At 37.3% G+C, this 20,900-nt stretch overlaps 1 protein-coding gene across 1 annotated transcript in view; it reads right to left on the bottom strand.

Annotated features, from left to right (window-relative positions):
- Positions 1–19,577, bottom strand: part of LOC149139658 (MOB kinase activator-like 1A) — a 114,643-nt gene extending 95,066 nt beyond the window's left edge. The window contains exons 1-2 of the mRNA XM_089450139.1: positions 18,825–19,577; positions 18,318–18,366 (exon numbers count right to left, since the gene is read on the bottom strand). Of these exons, the coding sequence (XP_089306265.1) occupies positions 18,318–18,366; positions 18,825–18,847 (72 nt within the window). The 5' untranslated portion in view covers positions 18,848–19,577. The remainder of the gene's footprint in view (positions 1–18,317; positions 18,367–18,824) is intronic.
- Positions 19,578–20,900: the final 1,323 nt, after the last annotated feature.

Here is a 20,900-nt window from a genome sequence, read left to right as displayed (position 1 = left end):
AAGGATCGAAGGGTTAAAACTTAGATAGGAATTTAACTAAAATTAACCAAGATTCTTGCATCTCATATTAGCTTTAGGATCTGCACTTCATATAAGATAGTCATTCATCCAAGCAGCAATTGCAAATCAATTACTTGGTCCTAAATTTCCTAGCAAGATAGTTGACTCCATAAGGCACTGATATCAATCGTTTAAATTTAATCAAATCCCATAACTCTTGCTAAATCTTAATCAAGTACTTGGTCGCTTCACTGTGTCTCCCGAACTAGTTGGTTCCCAACTGGTTCTCCTTCATTCCATTTCCATAGGGTCTACCCCCTTAGCCTGCTATAAAGAGACAACTTAAACAGAGAGATTAGGAATCAGGGTGAGAGCCCCCGATCTGAGCCGTTGTCGTAGTGCCTAGAGATTCTGTGCGACAACATTTTTTGGCGTCATTGTCGGGGACAGAGTTTTTCTATCCTTGGTCCTCACGACATTTTTCTAATCATCTAATATTTTTCGCCATTTATTAGCCTGTCAAGCGGCACAACATTTTTTGGCTCCGTTGCCGGGGACATTTTATTCTCAGCGTTTCAATGACATCTCCTCAGCATTCTTCTCATCTCTCATTCGAGCCGGCAAACCCAACACTTCTTGGCATTGCCACCAAGGACCAATTTATTGGACCTTGACTTTACAGCGTTTCATCACATTTTTTTGGCATCATTTCGTCTCTTCATTTCTCACCATCCTAACTCTCGTCATCTCTCTCATCTAATCCTTTCATCTTCACTTTCTGCACCTGGACATTCTAGTTGGTTTCCGGTTTGGGTGGCAACTCCACTGATTCATTCATTTAATCCCAGACAAGGAGCCCTCCCTGAATATCTATCTGCCTCCGTCCACTAACTTTTCAGTTTTGCCTTTGGAAGCTTTATGAGAGATTCATGCTCAAGTGGCGACTCCACTTCTTCCATTTCTTACATGAATCTCTGCTAGAAGCTTGCTTCTTGTAGTTCTTCCATTTCTTACATGAATCTCTGCTAGAAGCTTGCTTCTTGTAGAAGTTTTCATTTTCTTGAGCAGGGATCTCTCTCTCTGGTAACCATTTGGCCCATCTTTTTTCCGTTAGGTAGGCATCATGGATTTTGACTTGTTTGCTCCCTGTGATTTTACTAACATTCAGGGAGCTCCACATGGTTATCCTTATTTTTTTGGTGAAGCCATCGACAAATTTCCTCATTTTCAAGGTAAAAATGCTATTATTGCCGAGACTCACCTTCGAAATGGCATCCTCTGTATAAGAAAGTATCGCACATATTCTAACTATGAAGATGTGAAGACGAAGATTTTCATTCTCACCTTATCTGGAGATGCTTTAGATTGGTTTATTAAGTTCCCTGATAACACTTTTGATTCTCTACAATCAATCATTGATGCCTTTGAAGATAGATATGGAGATAAAGAAAAGGTCAAAGCGAAAGCTAAAGTAAAGGAAACTAGAAGTTGAAAATAATTTCAAGAGTTAATTCAAATGGTTAAAGAAAAACAATTAAATCAGGCTTAAGCAATCAAGAATGCAAAAGTTAATCAGGCTCAACTTATTAAAGATATGGAACTTAATCAAGCAAGATTAACAGCTGATAATGCCAGGGAAATTAATTTTATGCAAAGCAAGTTATTAGCCCTAGAGGAAAAGATGACAATCATGGAATTCAATCATTCAAATCAAGTAACTGCCATGAAAGCAAGTTATCAAGAAGAAATAAGTTCGATTCAGAACAGATTGTCAACTATGGATGAAGAAATGACCATCATGAGATTCGATTATAATAATCAGTTAGCTACCATGCAAGCAAATCATAAGAAAGAGATAAACTATATGCAAAAATGCTTCATGGGCATGAAAGCAAAGAATGATAAAATTATAAAGGACATGGAATCCGGTCAGACATGTCTTCAGAATAGGTTATTGACCATGGAAGAAAACCATGCCAAGGAGGTCAGTACTATGAAGGTTGAACACTCTAACCAGATGGATGCCATAACAATGGAAAATATACAGGTACAGAAATTTCAGCATCGATCAAAGGATGAAAGAAACAAAGAAATGTCAACAGATCATAAGCCTCCCTGTCTGTTGCAGCAAGCTCCATCTTATTATGAGGAGGTCATTTGTTCCATTGAAAAGTGGCTAATTGAAGGTGACCTAGACAAAATGGAAATTGTTAAGAATCAGGTTGATGCTTACATGGTTGATCCACCAGTCATAACAAATCAAGTTCATAAAGAAGTGCACGTCACAGAAGTCTTGAACATTCCAAATTTTCCATATGAGCGCTTTCGGGATCAAGAAAGAAGTTGTGTGCCAACCACATCATCATCAACATCACAGCCTACCACAAAGAAAAAGTGCAAGAGAAAGAGAATGAGGACGCAATTTGATCCATCTGATGGCTGCGAGCGACTTGACTTTCGGATAGGAAAAAGTCTTACCGTATGCACGATTGGACATGGCACATTTGAGAAACAGCCAACATATTTGCCGGAAAGCAGGCAAACGCTCAGCATGCACTACATTGAATGTATCTGGTGTCATGGGGCATCCTTTGTATTGTATTCCTAACCCTACACCCTTTTATTTCGGTATTTTATTTATGTAGGTAGATGTTTTCATGTTATTAGGTAGTTAATAAATGAAGAGCTTATATCTTTCCTGTGTTAAATGTTATATGATGATTTTTGGATGGACGCTACTTATGTTATCTTATGTGTTGCGTGGATGCAGATTCTGGATTCTCACAATCCTCCAGTGCAGAAACGTGTCCCCAAGTAGAGCCAAATGTTGACCACTACGTGTCAATGACCCATAGCAGTACACCCCCTTTTTCGCAAAAGGGATCTCACCTAATCAATGTGTTCGCGCCGTACAACTATCATCATCACCCTGACTTCCAATATGTTATGTAAACCCATTATGCATGTGTATAATGTAAATAATCTTAGCACATCCGTGTCATGTATGTAACAACCTAGGTAAACCTATTTTTCTAGTGATGATCTCCATTCTGGGATGTTTTTTGCCTCACTGATCTATTCTCAGATGGTCGGCAGAGTTTTCCTCTAGTCCTACCCCAAAGCTAGAATGATTTTGTCGCTAGAATCTTAGGCGAGTCCAAGTGTTCTAGATCAAGTCTATGTAAAAATAATTTGGGAATAATCCTAACTATTTGGTTAGGTTATTTTATTACAAATTGCTTGGTCTGTTGGATTATATTTGTGTCACAGAAATGGGTAGTCTCTGAGGGTTTATTACAAATGGGTTCCCCCCCTTACGATGTAAAAAAATATGAAAATCATGATGTAAAGTGTCTTGAGGGTTAGAAAAATAATTTATCCCCTTATAGGTTAATTAATTGAATTTTCTGGCCAAAAATTAATTAAAATCCTGAGCCAAAAATTTAATTAATTCTAAACCCTACGTAAATTTAAATTCTCCAAAGGCAAAATTCGTCGGTCCTTAAAAATTAAACTTTAAAAGGTCCTGAGACTAAGGTAAAATAATTATTTTGCTAAATTTTAAACCTTTAATCCCTGGGGGTTAAGTCAAAGTCAAATTTTTTGGGAAATTAATTCAAAAAATTTACTTTGAGTTAATTAAAATGCATTTAATCAAAAATTTCGAATTTCCCCAAATATTTAAATATTTCAACGGATGAGATTAAAAGAAATTTTAATCTTTATCAACGGTCAAGCTTGCATTGACGAGGATCACTCGAGCTAGTCGTTCAAGGATTTATCTTTAAATAGAAAGTCATTTTTCAGTTGATCTATCCGATCTTTTGATCGTGTGCTTAGCGAGAAACTATGGTGTAATCTTTTTTCTGAATAATAAAGAAAGACTTTGGGGATAAATTTTGTTCGTGTTACTCTTCATGGAAATACTGTAAAATGTGTTGTTTTCATGCGTAAATTTTTCTAAAGTCATTGATGATAGCTTCTGAAAAGTGATTTGAGTACAGATATCTTGCTCAGTCGCTGGGATATCAATAATAATTTAAATTTTGAACATAATAGCAGGTATCTCTATTTGTCTAAATTTTATTATTATTTTCTCGCTCTATTTTTTATGGCTGGATTGAGTTTTGCAAGGAAATCTAGATCCTCAAGCGTTAGGGGAAGTTTTCAATTGGACCAACCAACTCCCGATCTGTGTTTTCTGAAGAGCTCAACTAAATTAGCTCTGGGCTTATCATAAGATTTTGTTGGTGATACACAGAGGGTTTCGAGTTAGCACCTCCATATAATTTTTTGTGGAAAATTTGATAGATTTAGCTATTAAGACCTTAGATTATCATATCTGGGAGCGGAGTTGGACTCGTACTCCTTAGATCTAATAGATCTGTAAATTATTTGTATAGATCTGTTATTTACTTGTGTAGATCTGAAATTTTATAACGTAATTTTGAATTTTAACACTTGGTTTTTTGGGATTTCCTCTATTTTGTACATATTGAGTATTGGGTCTTTCTCTTTTCACTTGTGCAGGAATAGATCTGAGAAATCAACCAAGGAAATCTTCATATCTAAGCTAGATCTAGACCCTGGAGGGCAAAATCTGGGCTCAAAGATTGCTTGCAAGAATAGATTTGAGAAATCAACCAAGTAAATCTTCAGATCTGAGATTTTTTCAAGGAGATTTGAGAGTTTTGAGACAGGTCTTGGGAGTTTTGAGACAGGTCTAGGCCCTAGCGGGCAAGATCTTTGTCCCAAATATTTTTGCAAGGCCATCCATTAAATATTTTGCAATAAATCTGAAAATCTGAAGCAAAATCATTTTTTCAGAACAAGGGTTTCAAGTTTTGGGGCTCCTAAGCCCAGATCTGTCTTCTCCTAGCCCAACGCTAATTCTATTGGGCCTAGTGTTAGCCCTCATTGGCCCTAGATTCCCCTTGCTCCATTTCTGATCTAAATATTTAATTTTCTGAAGCTGATCATTGGTGGGTTTTTGCAGAAAATTTGGTAAAAAATTGTGTTTCAAGTATTGAAAAGATTTTGGCAACTTGGGCAAGTGATGTTCAGGGCCTAGGACATAAGGGTTTGATCTCTAAACCATCTTTTTCCTCACTGTTTGCTACAACAGTCATATACCTTTCTAATAGTGGTGAAAAACACATCTAAGTGGTTTGAAATTAACTAAAAAAAATTGTTCAATACATTAATAAGTCATTTATGTTTGATGTGTATTAAAAATTTGGCCTAGATTTACATTTTGGGTGACTGTTATCTTTGAATAATTCTGCTTCTGAAGTCTGAAATATAACAGTGGCAAAATTTCATGTGGGTTAACCTAAAACTAGTTCCTAAGTTGTCTAATACATTAAAGAATTAATTTCTTAAGTTGAGCATTCATCATTAGGCTTATTTCATGTTTTAATTGCTGCCTGTAATAAGTATATCAAATCTGATATAATTCTGGAAATCACATCATAATAGGCTGAAAATTTTTTATAATTCATGTGGGCAAGTTTGGAAAATTTTCGATAAATTTTTGGCATAAAGAGGGCATTGATAGCTTATTGTTTTCATTGTCATATTGTTGTTGTCATAAAGTTTTTCTTACTGTTGTCCTAAAAACTAATTTCTGAAAATTAAGTACTCTGTCATGGAACTGTGATAAAATGCATATCTTTTGTTTCATAAACTGAGTATTTTCTGAGCATCTGATATTAACTTGTGAAGACATTTTTGTTATCTTTGAGCTATAATTGCATTTGAGAGAATCTAGAAGATTTGAAGTAAGTTTGTGGTCTAATTGTGATATTGCTAAAAAGTTTATCTTTCAATTTTTGTCTAGTAAAGTGAACATTCATTTTGACAATTAAGGGCTTTGATATATAACTCTGAAGCAAATCGTAGCATAAGCACTTTTCATCCTTGAATCTAACTTCATCTCATCTTCTAATCATCTCGTGCATTTGCATATTAAGTTAGTTTTGCATAACTAAAATTTACTTCCAAGCATAAGCTTGGTCGATAGAGAGATAGGTACCCATCCATCTTTGCTTGAGAAGCCTGCTTTTAATAGTACTTAAAACGGTGACCTTGCAGTCGTCAGAGCCACAACTCTCTGCAACGTCGAAGGCACTGGGTATGTTAGATTTTCAGGAGAGGTATCGTTAATCACACCTTAGTGTGCTTCAGCTTATCTTCTCTCTGCCAATTACTACAAAATCAGGCTCAACACAGAAAGGATCAAAAGGTTAAAACTTAGATCATCATTTAACTAAAATTAACCAAGATTCTTGCATCTCATATTAGCTTTAAGATCTACACTTCATATAAGATAGTCATTCATCCAAGAAGCAGTTGCAAATCAATTACTTGGTCCTAAATTTCCTAGCAAGATAGTTGACTCCATAAGGCACCGGTATCAATCGTTTAAATTTAATCAAATCCTATAACTTTTGCTAAATCTTAATCAAGTACTTGGTCGCTTCACTATGTCTCCCGAACTAATTGGTTCCCAACTAGTTCTCCTTCATTCCATTTCCACAGGGTCTACCCCCTTAGCTTACTATAAGGAGACAGCTTAAACAGAGATATTGGGGATCAAGGTGATAGCCCCTCCTTCATTCCATTTCCACAGGGTCTACCCCCTTATCCTGCTATAAGGAGACACCTTAAACAAAGAGATTGGGGATCAAGGTGACAACCCCTAATCTGAGCCGTTGTCGTGGTGCCTAAACATTTTGTGCAACAACAAGACCATTATAGCACTTGCAGCATAGATAGGGTGGAAGATCCACCAAATGAACATGAAGATTGCCTTCTTTAATGGTGTGGTTGAGGAAGAGATCTACATTGAGCAACCAGAGGGGTTTGAGGCACATAGCAGGGAGACGCATGTGTGCAGGATCAAGAGATCTATATATGGACTCAAGCAAGCCCCACGAGCGTGGTACTCTCACATTGATAGCTATCTTTTGGGACTAGGCTTCACCAAAAGTGAAGCTCACCCTAACCTATACTACATTATGGTTGGGGGGCAGCCTCTCATTCTTGTGTTGTATGTAGACGACCTCATACTGACAGGGGACGAGAAGCTCATCAGTGACTGCAAGAAGGATCTTGCAACAAAGTTTGACATGAAGGATATAGGGCTTATGCACTATTTCCTTGGGTTGGAGGTTCAGCAGGGTGATGGAAAATTTTTCTTAGGGCGGGGCAAGTACACTCTGAAGATTCTCAAGAGGTTTCACATGCAGGATTGCAGGCCCATGGCCACACCTCTAGTGACAAACTAGAGGAAGGTAGATGCTAGCAGAGCAGAGCAAGTTGATGCCACACTTTACAGACAGTTGATTGGGTTATTGATGTATCTTGTGAACACGCAACCTGACATTTGCTATGCAGTGAACCAGTTGAGTCAATTCATGGTTGAACCTACTAGAGTGCACTGGGTTGCTGCCAAACATATCCTCAGGTACCTCAGAGGCATAGTGGATTATGGGTTGTTGTACAGACAGGTTGATGGAGTGAAGCTGGAAGGTTTCACAGATGCAGATTAGGCAAGGGGTTCCACAGATAGGAAGAGTACTTTAGGTTGTACCTTCAATGTTGGGTCAACAGTTGTTTCCTGGTTCAGCGGGAAGCAGAGATCAATGGCACTGAGCTTAGTCGAGGCTGAATACATGTCTACCAGCATAGCAGGTTGTGAGGTCACTTGGTTGAGGAAGCTTCTTGTTGGGCTTTTTAGTCAAAGGTTGGAGCCTACATTCATACACAATGACAATCAGAGTTGCATTAAGCTCTCTAACAATCCAGTGTTCCATGATCGCTCCAAGCACATCGAGATCCGATACCACCATATCAAAGATTGTGTTGAGAGGGGCAAGATCAAACTTCAATACATTCCTACAGCAGAGCAGACAATGGACATATTGACCAAAGCTTTTGCCTAGAGGGAGCTTTGTCCATTTCAAGGACAAATTGGGTGTAGTTCAAAACACCTTCCTCTCTAAGAGGGAGTGTTAAATGGAGTTAGAGGAGGAATGGTTCAGCTAAATTTAGTAGGTGCACTAAATTTGGCAGAGGGACCCACAAGTAGGACCAAGGCACAGATTTACTTTTTTATATTCCTTGACTTAGGAATTTGAATTTTCCTATAGTCAATAATTGGACCAATCTCAACCATCCAGGGAGACTTAATCTCAACCCTTCACGGTACTGATGGGCCCAGGTCGACTTCTAAGAGGGAAAATTGGTGTAAACTTGGTCATTGTGCACTAGAGAGCTTAATGATCTGCTCAACAAAAGAGAAGGGGTTTCTATTCAGCACCTAGGGCTTCAGATCAACACAGAATCACAGATAGAGGGAGAATGAGAGGTTGATTCAGCTTCAAATCATTTCCAGCCAATGCAGACTTCAACTAGGGGTCGAATTTAGTGCGCAAAAGGGTCGTATAGGCCTCTACGAGTTTAGTGCGCAGAAGGGGCCGAGTTGGGGAGAAGTGCGCAAATCACTTACGCAAAGGATTAGCTAAGTAAAGGGAAGTTTTCCCTCACACTTGTGATCATTTTTTCTGAAGACTTTGCTGAGCATAATAAGAAGAACACCGAGTTTGCAGGTTTTCCCCGGGTGGGGTTTCTGGGTAAATTTGTTGTTTATGGTTTTATGGTGTGTTTGTCTTCATTTGTTCCTTATTTTCGATGCATGCTAGTTAGTAAACTCAATATATTTGTGGGTTAAAATTAACATTCAATTTTCAGCTCTTTGTTTAGTACAATTCAAATATTAGATTGCTGAGTTTTAAGAAAACTAACATAATAATGTGCCTTTTGACTTTGAAAGAGGGGTCTAGACGTCGTGTGTCATCATATCCTAAAGGGTGTCCACCTAGAACCTCATCTGTGTCTTGCAAAGCATGTCATCAGCCCTCAATGTGCCTCCAAATATGTAACATGAAGATACCCAAAAGGCACTACCCAATGGAAGAATATGCATCAAAATTTGTAGAAACGTCCTCCAAAGCAAGATTATGAACCCATTGTATGAAATCATCCACCTCTAACTCAATTGATCAAAATTTCACACATCTTTAGGTGGTATCACCACTTAATGGATTAGAGTTGAATGATGCTGTGGATACCTATATATTGTATTGTGAATTGTTTTGTTAATACAATGAGTAAAAGGTGCAAGCTTTAAGTTTGTTGGTTTTCCCAATTAAGTGTTTCCAAGGTGAATCTCTTGTGTATAGTGCATGTGTGCCAATGTTTACTCTTTGTTTTTCTCAACAATATCTTAGCGTTTTTTCTCTTGCATAGGTTTATTAGTCACTATTTTCTGTACTTACCACCCTAGGTCCAGAGCCATCTAATGATGGATGGGGACCCACCCCGAAGTGCAATAACAAACCCCCAATTCAAGCAGACCTCATCCCATCAACCACCTGATTTATGGTCATTGATGCTTGTGCTTTTTGTTGTGTAGTGAAAGGTTAGATTTTATGAATATTTGTCGTTCTTCCAGCTAGATTGTTATCAGTTTATTGTATCACCAAGTGGCATTTTTGTTTTTAGTGCTCCTGGGCAATTTTAGAAGTGGGGTCCACCCAATTTTCGACTAGCTTGTGGTGGCTACTTAGCAACCCCCTTTTTTGTTTATGTTTATATATATATATAATCTGTTTATCCCCAACAAAAGAGAATTTCTTGATTTTGTACCAAGTCTAAAATATTTATGAAGCATTGTAAATAGAAATTTTGAAAGAAAACCCAACTTTGTCAATTTAATCTAGTAAAAATGGATTACAAGTTTCTGTTAGCCAAGTATCTTATTTCAGTTCACTTCAACAAGAATAAAATAATCTAAAACATACCTAGTGCCACTGAAAAAACTGTCATTAAAGCACCAATGAATTGCCTCCTCATGGGCTACAACTAAAAATTTACCAACTGCTTCCTAAAGTAAATTCAACATCTAATGAAAGTATATGTTTAAACATCACCTATTAATATTGCTACTTGAATAGCTGAAATAATTGATACAACTGTGTTGGATTAAATGATATGTTACCTTCTTTACACCTACACTTCTTAATGATTACGCTCTCAACAATCGACTTGTGAATTGAGACATCAATTAAAATTATATGATCAGCTTCACTTTCTTTTAATCCCACGTCTTTGAGAGCCTTACCGCCTTTTTAACACTTTTCTAGTTTACAATTAGACCTTCAAACTTACCTCTGGTAAAGTCCATATTTAAATGGAACATTTGTCCATAAAGAGAATTGATCAGGAATTCAAAAAGTAATTTTTTATTTAATAGATACCTCACATTTTGCTTGCTCAATTCCATTATAACCTAGAGGAGAACTCAGAAGTTTACTAATTGAATGGAGTTTCAAAAATGTTATATCCAAATGAATGAGAATGATTTTCATCTGACAATGTTCTTTTGGGGGTTTTTCTTCTAAATTTTCGAATTCAAAAGCTAGGAATAAATGAGAGGAACAGAATGGTTAGATGATCATGCTCTTCCATCACTTTAAATAATGTTGTTAGCTATCCTAGGTTTCTAACCCAATTATAAGGTCGGTTAACTCCAATACACGTGATGAACTTCCACGTCAACTAAAAACTTTGAAGTTCGATTAATAAGAAGAAGATAGGGATTGACAAATGAATGATGATTATAAGAATAAATGTGATGTATATTTATATCATTATTGATCCAAAAAGAACAGAATTGACTATTTGCACAATTTCACCAAATATTAACTAAGGTTGCCTTTAAGTGAATAAATGAGGAAAATTGATTTTTATGTGCCTTAAACATAAAACTTGAAATCTGAAATTAAGCATGAACAGCAGAGAAAAAAAAGCAAACATAGAAAACTTGATGACGGAGTTCATCCCTTCTGGACTACATCTCTGGGTCTGCTTCCAATGGGCGTCCGTTGTATTAAAAATGCTCATAAAGTCTCTTTACATCAAATTCACCATTCTGGAATGTGCACACATGCAACAATGGCTACTGTCAAAAGACAGACCTTGGCCTCAGCTTCCCAACGCAACTTACAGATCTCAAAAAAACTCAATATTGGCCAAGTTATGCCTCAAAAAGCATATTACAGGCACAAATAATACAAGTTCGACAGACACACTTTACAACTCCTCTGGCTTTGGCGCAGTGGCAAAACCTTTTATAGATCTGCGGGCAAGTCCCGGGGTCAAACCCGCGGGCCTCCCGAGATTGGCTTGACAATACATAGCAAATTGTTGTAACAACATTGTAATACATAGTATTACACAATTCGGCACATCCATATGGTTTTAACAAAATGTTATATGGTTGAAAACCATTGGACCGGCGGATACATATATTTCATATATAGTATAAAACTATACCATATAGTTTTAACATATCCCTGACGGTGATGAGCTCGACCATATTTAACATATGGTTTGAAACTTTGGAACGGCGGCAACACATGTATCAACCCGTGGCATTATATATGGTATATAGTTTATAATTGACCTGGCGGATATTTGTAATAACTCCCTGCGTGCCATATTTGACATTGGACTCCGCACTATGGCCACGTTTGATATATGGTTATACCCATAGTCTTAACATAAGACTTCCAATGATTTATGTGAATCCACTATGGCATTTGATTATAAACTTTGGTATATGCGCAATAGTCGTGACATGTTGGCGTATAGCTGCTATGTTTGGAGCACCGATAACCAACTTTGGGTTTGGCGGGGCCATCGGATATGGTAGGCTCCGCCAACCCTTCCCCCATATAACCACATAACATACATTTAAATATATATATGTGCCCATGTTAAAACAAATGACATGCGTGATCCATTGGTAAGGTTTTGTATTGTGATTACCATGGCCGCAGGTCCAACCCACACCTTGGAGGTTTGACCAACGGATTTGACTTGACTGCCGCGTGCCCTGTTGTGAGACTCGTCACTTGGCCTGCTCTAGCCCATTTTTTTCATGTTTGGGAAAAACTTCAGAGTGCGTTTTCTCCCTCATACGAAGGCCATTTTGAAAACCGAACATACCACCGGAATCAACGCGACGAGCTCTTTGACTTGGCGTTGGTTTCATGAGCATCTGAGACTGTTGAATTTTGAGCATTTCGAGGATCCTCCTGGATCATTCCTCTCCACTAGAAGCTTTTGGACCACCAAAAGTTTGGTTTTAAGCAAACATGAGGTGAGGGTACAACTCCCTCACCCTTCCAATCTCCATCCACCTTTCTTTACTTGGATTCATACCTTTGAGTCCCACTCGAAGATACTCTACATCTCCACGCCTAGAAGTGCGGACCTTCCTATCCAAGATGGTATCTTCCTATAACTCAATCATACATTCAGGTGCAAAATCATCTATTGTTGGAATTTGAGCATTTTCCTCTTGATCCATGATCATTGGAGGTTCATACAACTTCAAATTTTCAACATTTACAACTGAATATATATGCATGTATGGAGGCAAATTTAACCGGAATGCATTGTGCCCAATATTTTCAACAATTTTAAAAGGACCATACCTTATAGGTTTCAACCTTTTACCTTCACCTTTCATCCTTTCTTTGCTGATGTATATCCATACTTGATCACCAACCTGGAAGTGATGATCCACCCGATGCTTGTCATGACGCATTTTGTACTTGGCCTGACTTTTCTCCAATTGATCCTACACTGCTTCATGAATCTTTTGGATTCTTTGAATGAACTTGATTGCTTTGTCGGCATCTCCATGTCCATCCTCCTTAGCTTCTTCACCAAACATAAAGTCCATTGGTGATTTTGGCAGATACCCAAAACATGTCTCAAAAGGAGATTTACCAGTAGAAGAACCTACCCCAAAATGCCCTGAAACACGAGAAGAATGTGCTTCCCTGATCACATGCACTCTTTCTCCCTGTGGTATGCACAACTTGCCAAGATGGTACAATAACCTATCATGAACATGATAATTCACTTCTTCCACCTGAGCACCATGAGTTAGTGATTCATAAACATCCTTAAAATCAGTATCTGCAGCATATTGTTCTATATAACTTTCATGTGCTAAAGAACTGTTTTGCAGAATAACTGAAGCATTCAAAGAAGGTCTTGATAACATATCAGCTACTTTATTGGTGGTACCTTTCTTATATTTGATTACTAAATGGAATTGTTGCAAAACCCCATCCATCTATAATGTCGAGACTGTTGCAACTTAGTTTGAGATTGAAGGTACTAAAGTGGTTGATGATCTATATGAATCACTATTTCTTTGCCCATTAAATAATGTTTCCATTTTTTAACACTTTCCACTAATGCATACAATTCTTTATCATAAGTTGGATAGTTAGCAATTGCTTTAGAAAATGTTTCTGAATGAAAACAAATAGGCTTTCCTTTTTGCAATAACACTGCACCCATTGCATACCCACTAGCATCAATTTCTATTTCAAATCGTTGTTGAAGGTCTGGTAAAGCCAAGATTGGAGTTGTCACAATTTTTTGCTTTAAAGTATCAAATGTTTTTTGTTGTTTTCCTCCCCACTAAAAGGAGACTTTAGAACTTGTTAAAGCATGAAGTGGTGATGCAATAAAAGATAAATGAGAAATAAACTTCCTCCAATACTGAACTGCACCCAAGAAACTTCTAACTTCCGTCACATTTTGAGGTCTTGGCCACTTAATAATTACATCAATTTTAGTTGGATCTATTTTTAGTTGACCTCCTCCAACTATGTAACCAAGATATACTAAGGAAGTTTTTCCAAATTCACATTTAGAGAGTTTGAGATACAGTTTCTCTTTTTGCAACACATCAAAAACTTGTTTAACATGCTTTATGTGTTCTTCCCAACTTGAACTGAAAATAAGAATATCATCCAGATAGACTATGACAAACTTATCAAGAAAAGGACGAAAAACATCATTCATCACTCTCATAAAAGTTGTTGGAGCATTGCATAACCAACCATTCAAAAAGCCCCTGTCCAGTCTTCAATGCAGTTTTCCATATATAATTCTCTGCAAAACGAATCTGATGATAACCACTTTTTAAATCCAGTTTTGTAAAGTAAACAACATTCTTTAACTGATCAAGAAAATCATCAATTCTAGGAAGAGGATACTTGTTCTTAATGGTGATTTTTTTTTAGGCTCTAAAATCAACACACATTCTCCAAGTTCGTCTTTCTTTGGGACTAATATGATTGGTGATCCACATGGAGAAGAACTAGGTCGAATGAAGCCTTTATCAACCAATTCCTGAATTTGTTTCTTAATCTCTTCATTTTCTATGACCGACATTCAATACATGCCAATGTTCAGGAGAGGGGCATCAGATTGAAGTTGAATCTCATGTTGTATTTCTCATTTTGGAGGTAAACTTTTTGGTTCTTTAAACAATTCCTTATAAGAATCTACTATTTCAACCAATTTGTCCTTAAATTGAGAATCACACCCTTGAAAAGCATCATACTTATCTTTAGGTTGTTCTTTAACAATCACGAGAATAAACTTTTTACTTGAATTTATTAACCTTTTCATCTGACTGACATTGATTAAATCCAAGTTTGTCTTAATTCTGTGTGCCCTGACAACATATTCAATTCCATCTTTAAAGAGATGATACTTATTCTCCTTTCTATGAAATATGGCATCTCGATCATAAAGATAAGGACTACCCAACATAACTCCACATATATCCAAAGGAATCACATCTAATTCAACTTCATCAACAAAATTAGCTGTAATTGCAAACCTTAATCGACACTATTTTGTGACTTGCATCTGAGTATTTTCTTTCAACCATCCTAAAGGGTATGGTTTTGGATGATTTTTAGTTTCCAATCCCAATTTCCTTACTAGTTCCTCAGAAATTAGATTTGCTTGTGATCCACTATCGAATAATGTGTCTATCTTAGTGTGCTTGGATATGATCCTTATGTGAAACAATTCAACTCTCTTCTTTTCTTCAATCACATTATTAGATTTTGAAGAAGATGTAGAACAAGTAGAACTAGAGCTAGTTTCAGAAGGAATACCTGTTAGACCCATAGCGGTAATCTTCTTTTCATCACCAGAGTCAGATCCCAAATCTTGTTGGACTGTAGCATTAGCTTTCATCTCACCCTTCTTCTTAAGGAACTTCTTTGGTTTAAGTTCAAGATGAAGCTTCCAACATTTGGAGTCATCATGTCCAACCCTCTGACAATGAGTACAAGTAGGCCTTTCTCCTTCCTTCTTAGTTGTTGCCAATTTCTTCCCTTTCAACTTACTCTTTCCCTTGCCTTCTTTGGAATCTTTGTTCTTTGAATGCTTGAATGGTTTCTTTGAAAAGTTTGACTGAAAAGGTCTGCCACCTGATTCAATATGAATGGCTTGTACACACACTTCATCAAAGTCAATTGGATTAAACATAAGCAAAGTATGTCGCAAATAAGAATGCAAACTTCCAATATACTTTAACAAAGTTTCCCGTGTGTCTAATGGAACATTAAGTGCTAATGCCTTTTTCCTGAATTCCTATGTAAACTCTTGCACACTCTGTCCTTTACCTTGCCTTAAATGCTGCCAATCCATTACAGCCTGTTGCATATATCCTAAAGGATAGAATTGCTTTCTAAGAGCTTTAACAAACTTAGACCATGAAGAGATAATTTTACCTTTTTGCTTCAAATCTAATTGAGTTTTACTTTCCCACCAAATCAAAGTTGTTCCCCCCATTCTAAGTGTAGTTAACTGAATTTTTGTAAATTCATCAACAACATTTTGAATTCTACAATACACCTCAAGTTGCTTTATCCAGTTATCTAATTTTTCAGGATTCATTTCACCATCATATATTGGCAATTCAAACTTAACATCAAGCTTCAATAAAGGAGATTTATTTTGCTTCTTTTGTGAGTCTGAATCTGAACTTGAATGATAAGAGAATAAAGAAGAAGAAGACGAAGATGGAGGAGAAGGAGGTTCATTACCATCAGCTTTTTCCTTGCCCTTTTTCTCTTTCGTGCCTTTAGAAGATGAAGTTGCATCTCTAGTCTTCTTATCTTCATAAAGCTCTGCAATCATCCTTTGCATATTAAGGAACATTTGTTGATATTGCTCCTCTCCAACGACCTTTGTTTCAGGAGCTTCTCCTTCATTTGGCTCTCCCATCTTCAACTTTTGAGAGACTTTCCTCTTTCCAATCTCTGGATTTATCTTCTCAAGTTTCCCTTCTCCACGTCGCAACTTGGATCTAGTCAACATTCACATTGGCAAATATCCTGCTTATACATGATCAACCTCGCTCTGATACCAAAATATGATCCGAAAAGAGCAGAATTGACTATTTGCACAATTTCATCAAATATTAACTAAGGTTGCCTTTAAGTGAATAAAATGAGGAAAATTGATTTTTATGTGCCTTAAACATAAAACTTGAAATCTGAAATTAAGCATGAACAGCAGAGAAAAAGAAGCAAACACAGAAAACTTGATGACGGAGTTCGTCCCTCCTAGACTACATCTCCGAGTCCACTTCCAATGGATGTCCACTGTATTAAAAATGCTCATAAAGTCTCTTTACATCAAATTCACCATTCTGGAATGTGCACACAGACAGCAATGGCTATTGTCAGAAGACAGACCTCGGCCTCATTTTCCGAACACAACTTACAGATCTCAAAAAGGCCCAATATTGGCCAAGTTATGCCTCAAAAGGCATATTACAGGCACAAATAACACAAGTTCAACAGACACATTTTACAACTCCTCTAGCTTCGGCGCAGTGGCAAAACCTTTTATAGATCCACGGGCAGGTCTCGGGGTCAAACCCGTGGGCCTCTCGGGTATGGCTTGACAATACATAGCAAATTGTTGTAACAACATTGTAATACATAGTATTACACAGTTCAACGCATCCATATAGTTTTAACAAAATGTTATATGGTTGAAAACCATTGGACCGCCGGATACATGTATTTCATATATAGTATAAAACTATATCATATAGTTTTAACATATCCCCAACGGTGATGGGCTCAACCATATTTAACATATGGTTTGAAACTTTAGAACGGCGGCAACACATGTATCAACCCGTGGCATTATATATGGTATATAGTTTATAATTGAACTAGCGGATATTTGTAATAACTTCCTGCACGCCATATTTGACATTGGACTCTGCGCTGTGGCCACGTTTGATATATGGTTATACCCATAGTCTTAACATAAGACTTCCGGTGATTTATGTGAATCCCCTGTGGCGTTTGGTTATAAACTTCGGTATATGCGCAATAGTTGTGACATGTTGGTGTATAGCTACTATGTTTGGACCGCCGCTTACCAACTTTGGGTTTGGCGGGGCCGCCAGATATGGCAGGCTCCACCAACCCTTCCCCCACATAACCACATAACATACATTTATATGCGCCCATGTTAAAACAAATGACATGTGTGGTCCGTTGGTAAAGTTATGTATTGTGATTGTCGTGGTCGCCGGTTCGACCCACACCTTGGAGGTTTGACTTGCAGATTTGACTTGACTTGACTTGACTACCACGTGCCCTACTGTGACACTGCCACGTGCCCTGCTATAGACTGCCATGTGCCCTGTTCTGCAACTGCCACTTGGCCTGCTCTGGCCCATTTTTTCCCTGTTTGGGAAAAATTTCAGAGTGTGTTTTCTTCCTCATACAAAGGCCATTTTGAAAACTGAACATACCATTGGAATCAGCGCGACAAGCTCTTTGACTTCGCGCTGGTTTCATGAGCATCTGAGACTGTTGAATTTTGAGCATTTTGAAGATCCTCCTAGATCAGTTATCCACCTCTTTGTTTAACTGATATTATTTTCCAAAATTCCTCTAGACTTTAATTAGTTTTTAGTTTTATTCAACTCTACTGGAACCCTATTTAAGCCCATTGAGTTCTATGTTGACGTATATTACATCGATGTTAAGGCGTATTGCAGCATGTGTGGTGCTCATAGATGAAAATTATCATTATAAACAAGATGAAATAAGGGAGAATTTTTGGCTGAGAACGTGCATGTCCACACAACATTAAAGAAGGAATGAACGTGCATGTTTACATGCTCATAACTCGCAGCAAATCAACAGGTTCTCAGTAATGATAAAAAATAGATTGGAGCTTTAATGAAGTTACAGGATGCGACAGATTTCAATTGTCTACGGTACAACACATTCATGGGTAATTGCAACATAGTTGAAATCCAAAAGCTCACTTCTCTATGTAAGCAAGTGACGTCCATGTAAAGCTATAATGAGGAACACGAGAAAACACACCTTACTTCCTGAAGGAGCACTTTTCTTAGGGCGGAATGTCCGTTGATTCCTGTCCAACACATAAATTCTTACGAGTTGAGACTCGAAATTATATCATGAAGATAATAAAACTTAGTATTGAAAAATAAGAAAATATTACAAAATCCATTCAGAAACCACAGGAGTCTTGACAACTGGCTTTCTAATACAGATTTCCAAAGTAGGTTCATAAATGTTCTTTTCAACATCACCCAAACAAAATCTGGAGCCTGAATTCGAAACTTCAATTTTATAAACAATTTGAAATTAGTGACTGACGATTACTCTAACGGACGTGTAAAACACCCTAGATCACATATTTCCGAGCAATTCCTCTTAAAATTGTTTGAATTCTTTTCAAAAGCTTTCGCTAATACATGGATCGGGACTCCGATCATTTTTTAAAAAAAATGTTCATCTCAAACAAATTTCATTAAAAATCCAAAGAATCATTGAAATTAAAAGACCCCAACAAGCACAAAGGTGTACCTGCCCAAGCCGAAGAGGCTCATGGCGCGAAAGGAGGCCGTGACGACAGAGTCTGTAATATATTTTTCTTCGCGCTTGCCTACTCAGGTTTCTCTCTGCTATTTCCTTTCAATGCCACGAAAAGCGACTCGTCTTATTCTTCTTATTTGCCCTACTCTTCCTATTTGCCTCCGATCCTGAGTCACCGCATTCGGCGCATTTTTTTGCTTGAAAATCAAAATTCGCCCAATCTCGGGGTTTTTCGAACCAATTCAGCCCCAATTCGATGAATTACAAATCAAACCATAGCTTAATCTCAAACTCAAACAACAAGGTGAATAAAGTTGTCTCTCTACGGCAGGTTCGTTGAAATTCGACTTTGCAAATGTAATTCAGCAGAGTATAAAAATAAAGCCCTGGCCGCCAAAACCCTAGCTTAATTTCAAACTCGAACAACAAGGTGAATAAAGTTGTCTATCTGCGCAGGTTCGTTGAAATTCGACTTTACAAATGTAATTCAGCAGAGTATAAAAATAAAACCCTGGCAGCCCACTCCTTGTGGTTTCGTTTGCCAAGGCTCGAACCCTTGCCACCCGATGCTAGATTTGATTCTCGGCGATGCGCGCAAGTTCCGGTGCCCCGACGTGGTTTTCTTCCTTTGCGCGATGCCGATTTTCTTCTTCAGTCCCTGCTCAAACTAGAGTCGTCTCCCAGCGCTGTTGGTGGCTTCACAAAAATACTGGGTTAATGCATTATTTCACAGCCTCCACCTTTTTTCCAAAATTATTTCGCATAAACCCACATCAATAGTAAACATAAGTTTAATTTATTTTATTTAAACAAGTTAATTTTATTTAATAAATGTCATGTATTATTCAGAATGTCTTTTGGATTCATTATATTATTAGATTAATTCTGAATAACAATATGAATCACAGAAATGGTAAATTAGTAAAGGTCACATATGTTCCAATTGACTTAAATCATATTATGTATAAATTTTTGTTTTTAATGAAATGAGATTAATAAATAACGGTAGAAACAAGATTAATAGCTACAATACAGTATAATTTGCTTTTACTATTTATAATTTGATAATTTTTGTTTTTAATGAAATGAGATTAATAAATAACTGTAGAAACAAGATTAATAGCTACAATACAGTATGCTTTTAGGCTATTTTTAGTCCCATAGACGTTAAAATAATTTCTTTCTTTCTTTCTTTCTAATTTGATTTTCGCAGCACAAAACTTAGAGGAACAATGAAAACTTTTTATACAAGCATATATTCTCAACACAACATACATCTCCCTCTCCGCACACTATTTCTCAACACAGCTGCTGTATTCTCAGCTGTGCTCAACAAAGCTGCTGTATTCTCAACACAGCTTCCTCCATTATAAACTACTGCTAGATTGGAAAATCGGTCATGCTAATAATCAGTAGTAATCGCTTTGAAATTTCATCGTAATATTGCTCCAACACCCAATATAAATGTTCTCTTTTGCCTCTCTTTTTTCTCCACAACTGGCAGAAGTATAAGCTAGTGACTTAAATGAAGGCCTTGTGCCCGTAGTGAATGCGAAGAGTGACAAAAAGAAAATATGTTAATGTGAACGAAAAATATAGACATGTAAATAATTGATAAATACAACCATGTTTAGAGCATTATAAACCAGATCTGTAGGCAGCGGTAGTCCCTGCCGATATAATTACCGAAAAATGAGCAAGTTATCCGAAAAGAAATTCCCCTGGGGTTGGGGTTGACACAGTGTGTGTCACAACGGTTGCAAGTGTGTGACAATGATTGCTGTTGAAAAATAGATGGGATCCGCAGAGTCCATCCAAAGCGAAGCACTAACTGCAACGAATTGGGGTTGACACAGTGTGTATCACAGCTGTTGCCACTGTGTGACAATTGTTGCCGTTGAAAAATAGATGGGATCCGCAGAGTCCATCCAAAACACTAACTGCGACGAATTGTCCAAAACTAGCCGTTATTAGTTGATGCTCACTGACAACAGGTGATTAAGGGTGATTTCGACATTATTCTTGTGCCACTGGTATGTCGAGTTATGTTCGGGTTTCACTTGTGCT

This window comes from Pinus tabuliformis, chromosome X, assembly GCF_031772625.1.
Source record: "Pinus tabuliformis cultivar Carrire ecotype Pingquan chromosome X, CPIR1, whole genome shotgun sequence".
NCBI lineage: Eukaryota > Viridiplantae > Streptophyta > Pinopsida > Pinales > Pinaceae > Pinus > Pinus tabuliformis.
The sequence above is the reverse complement of the archived record's forward strand: the minus strand, read 5'-3'. Positions and strand labels throughout refer to the sequence as shown.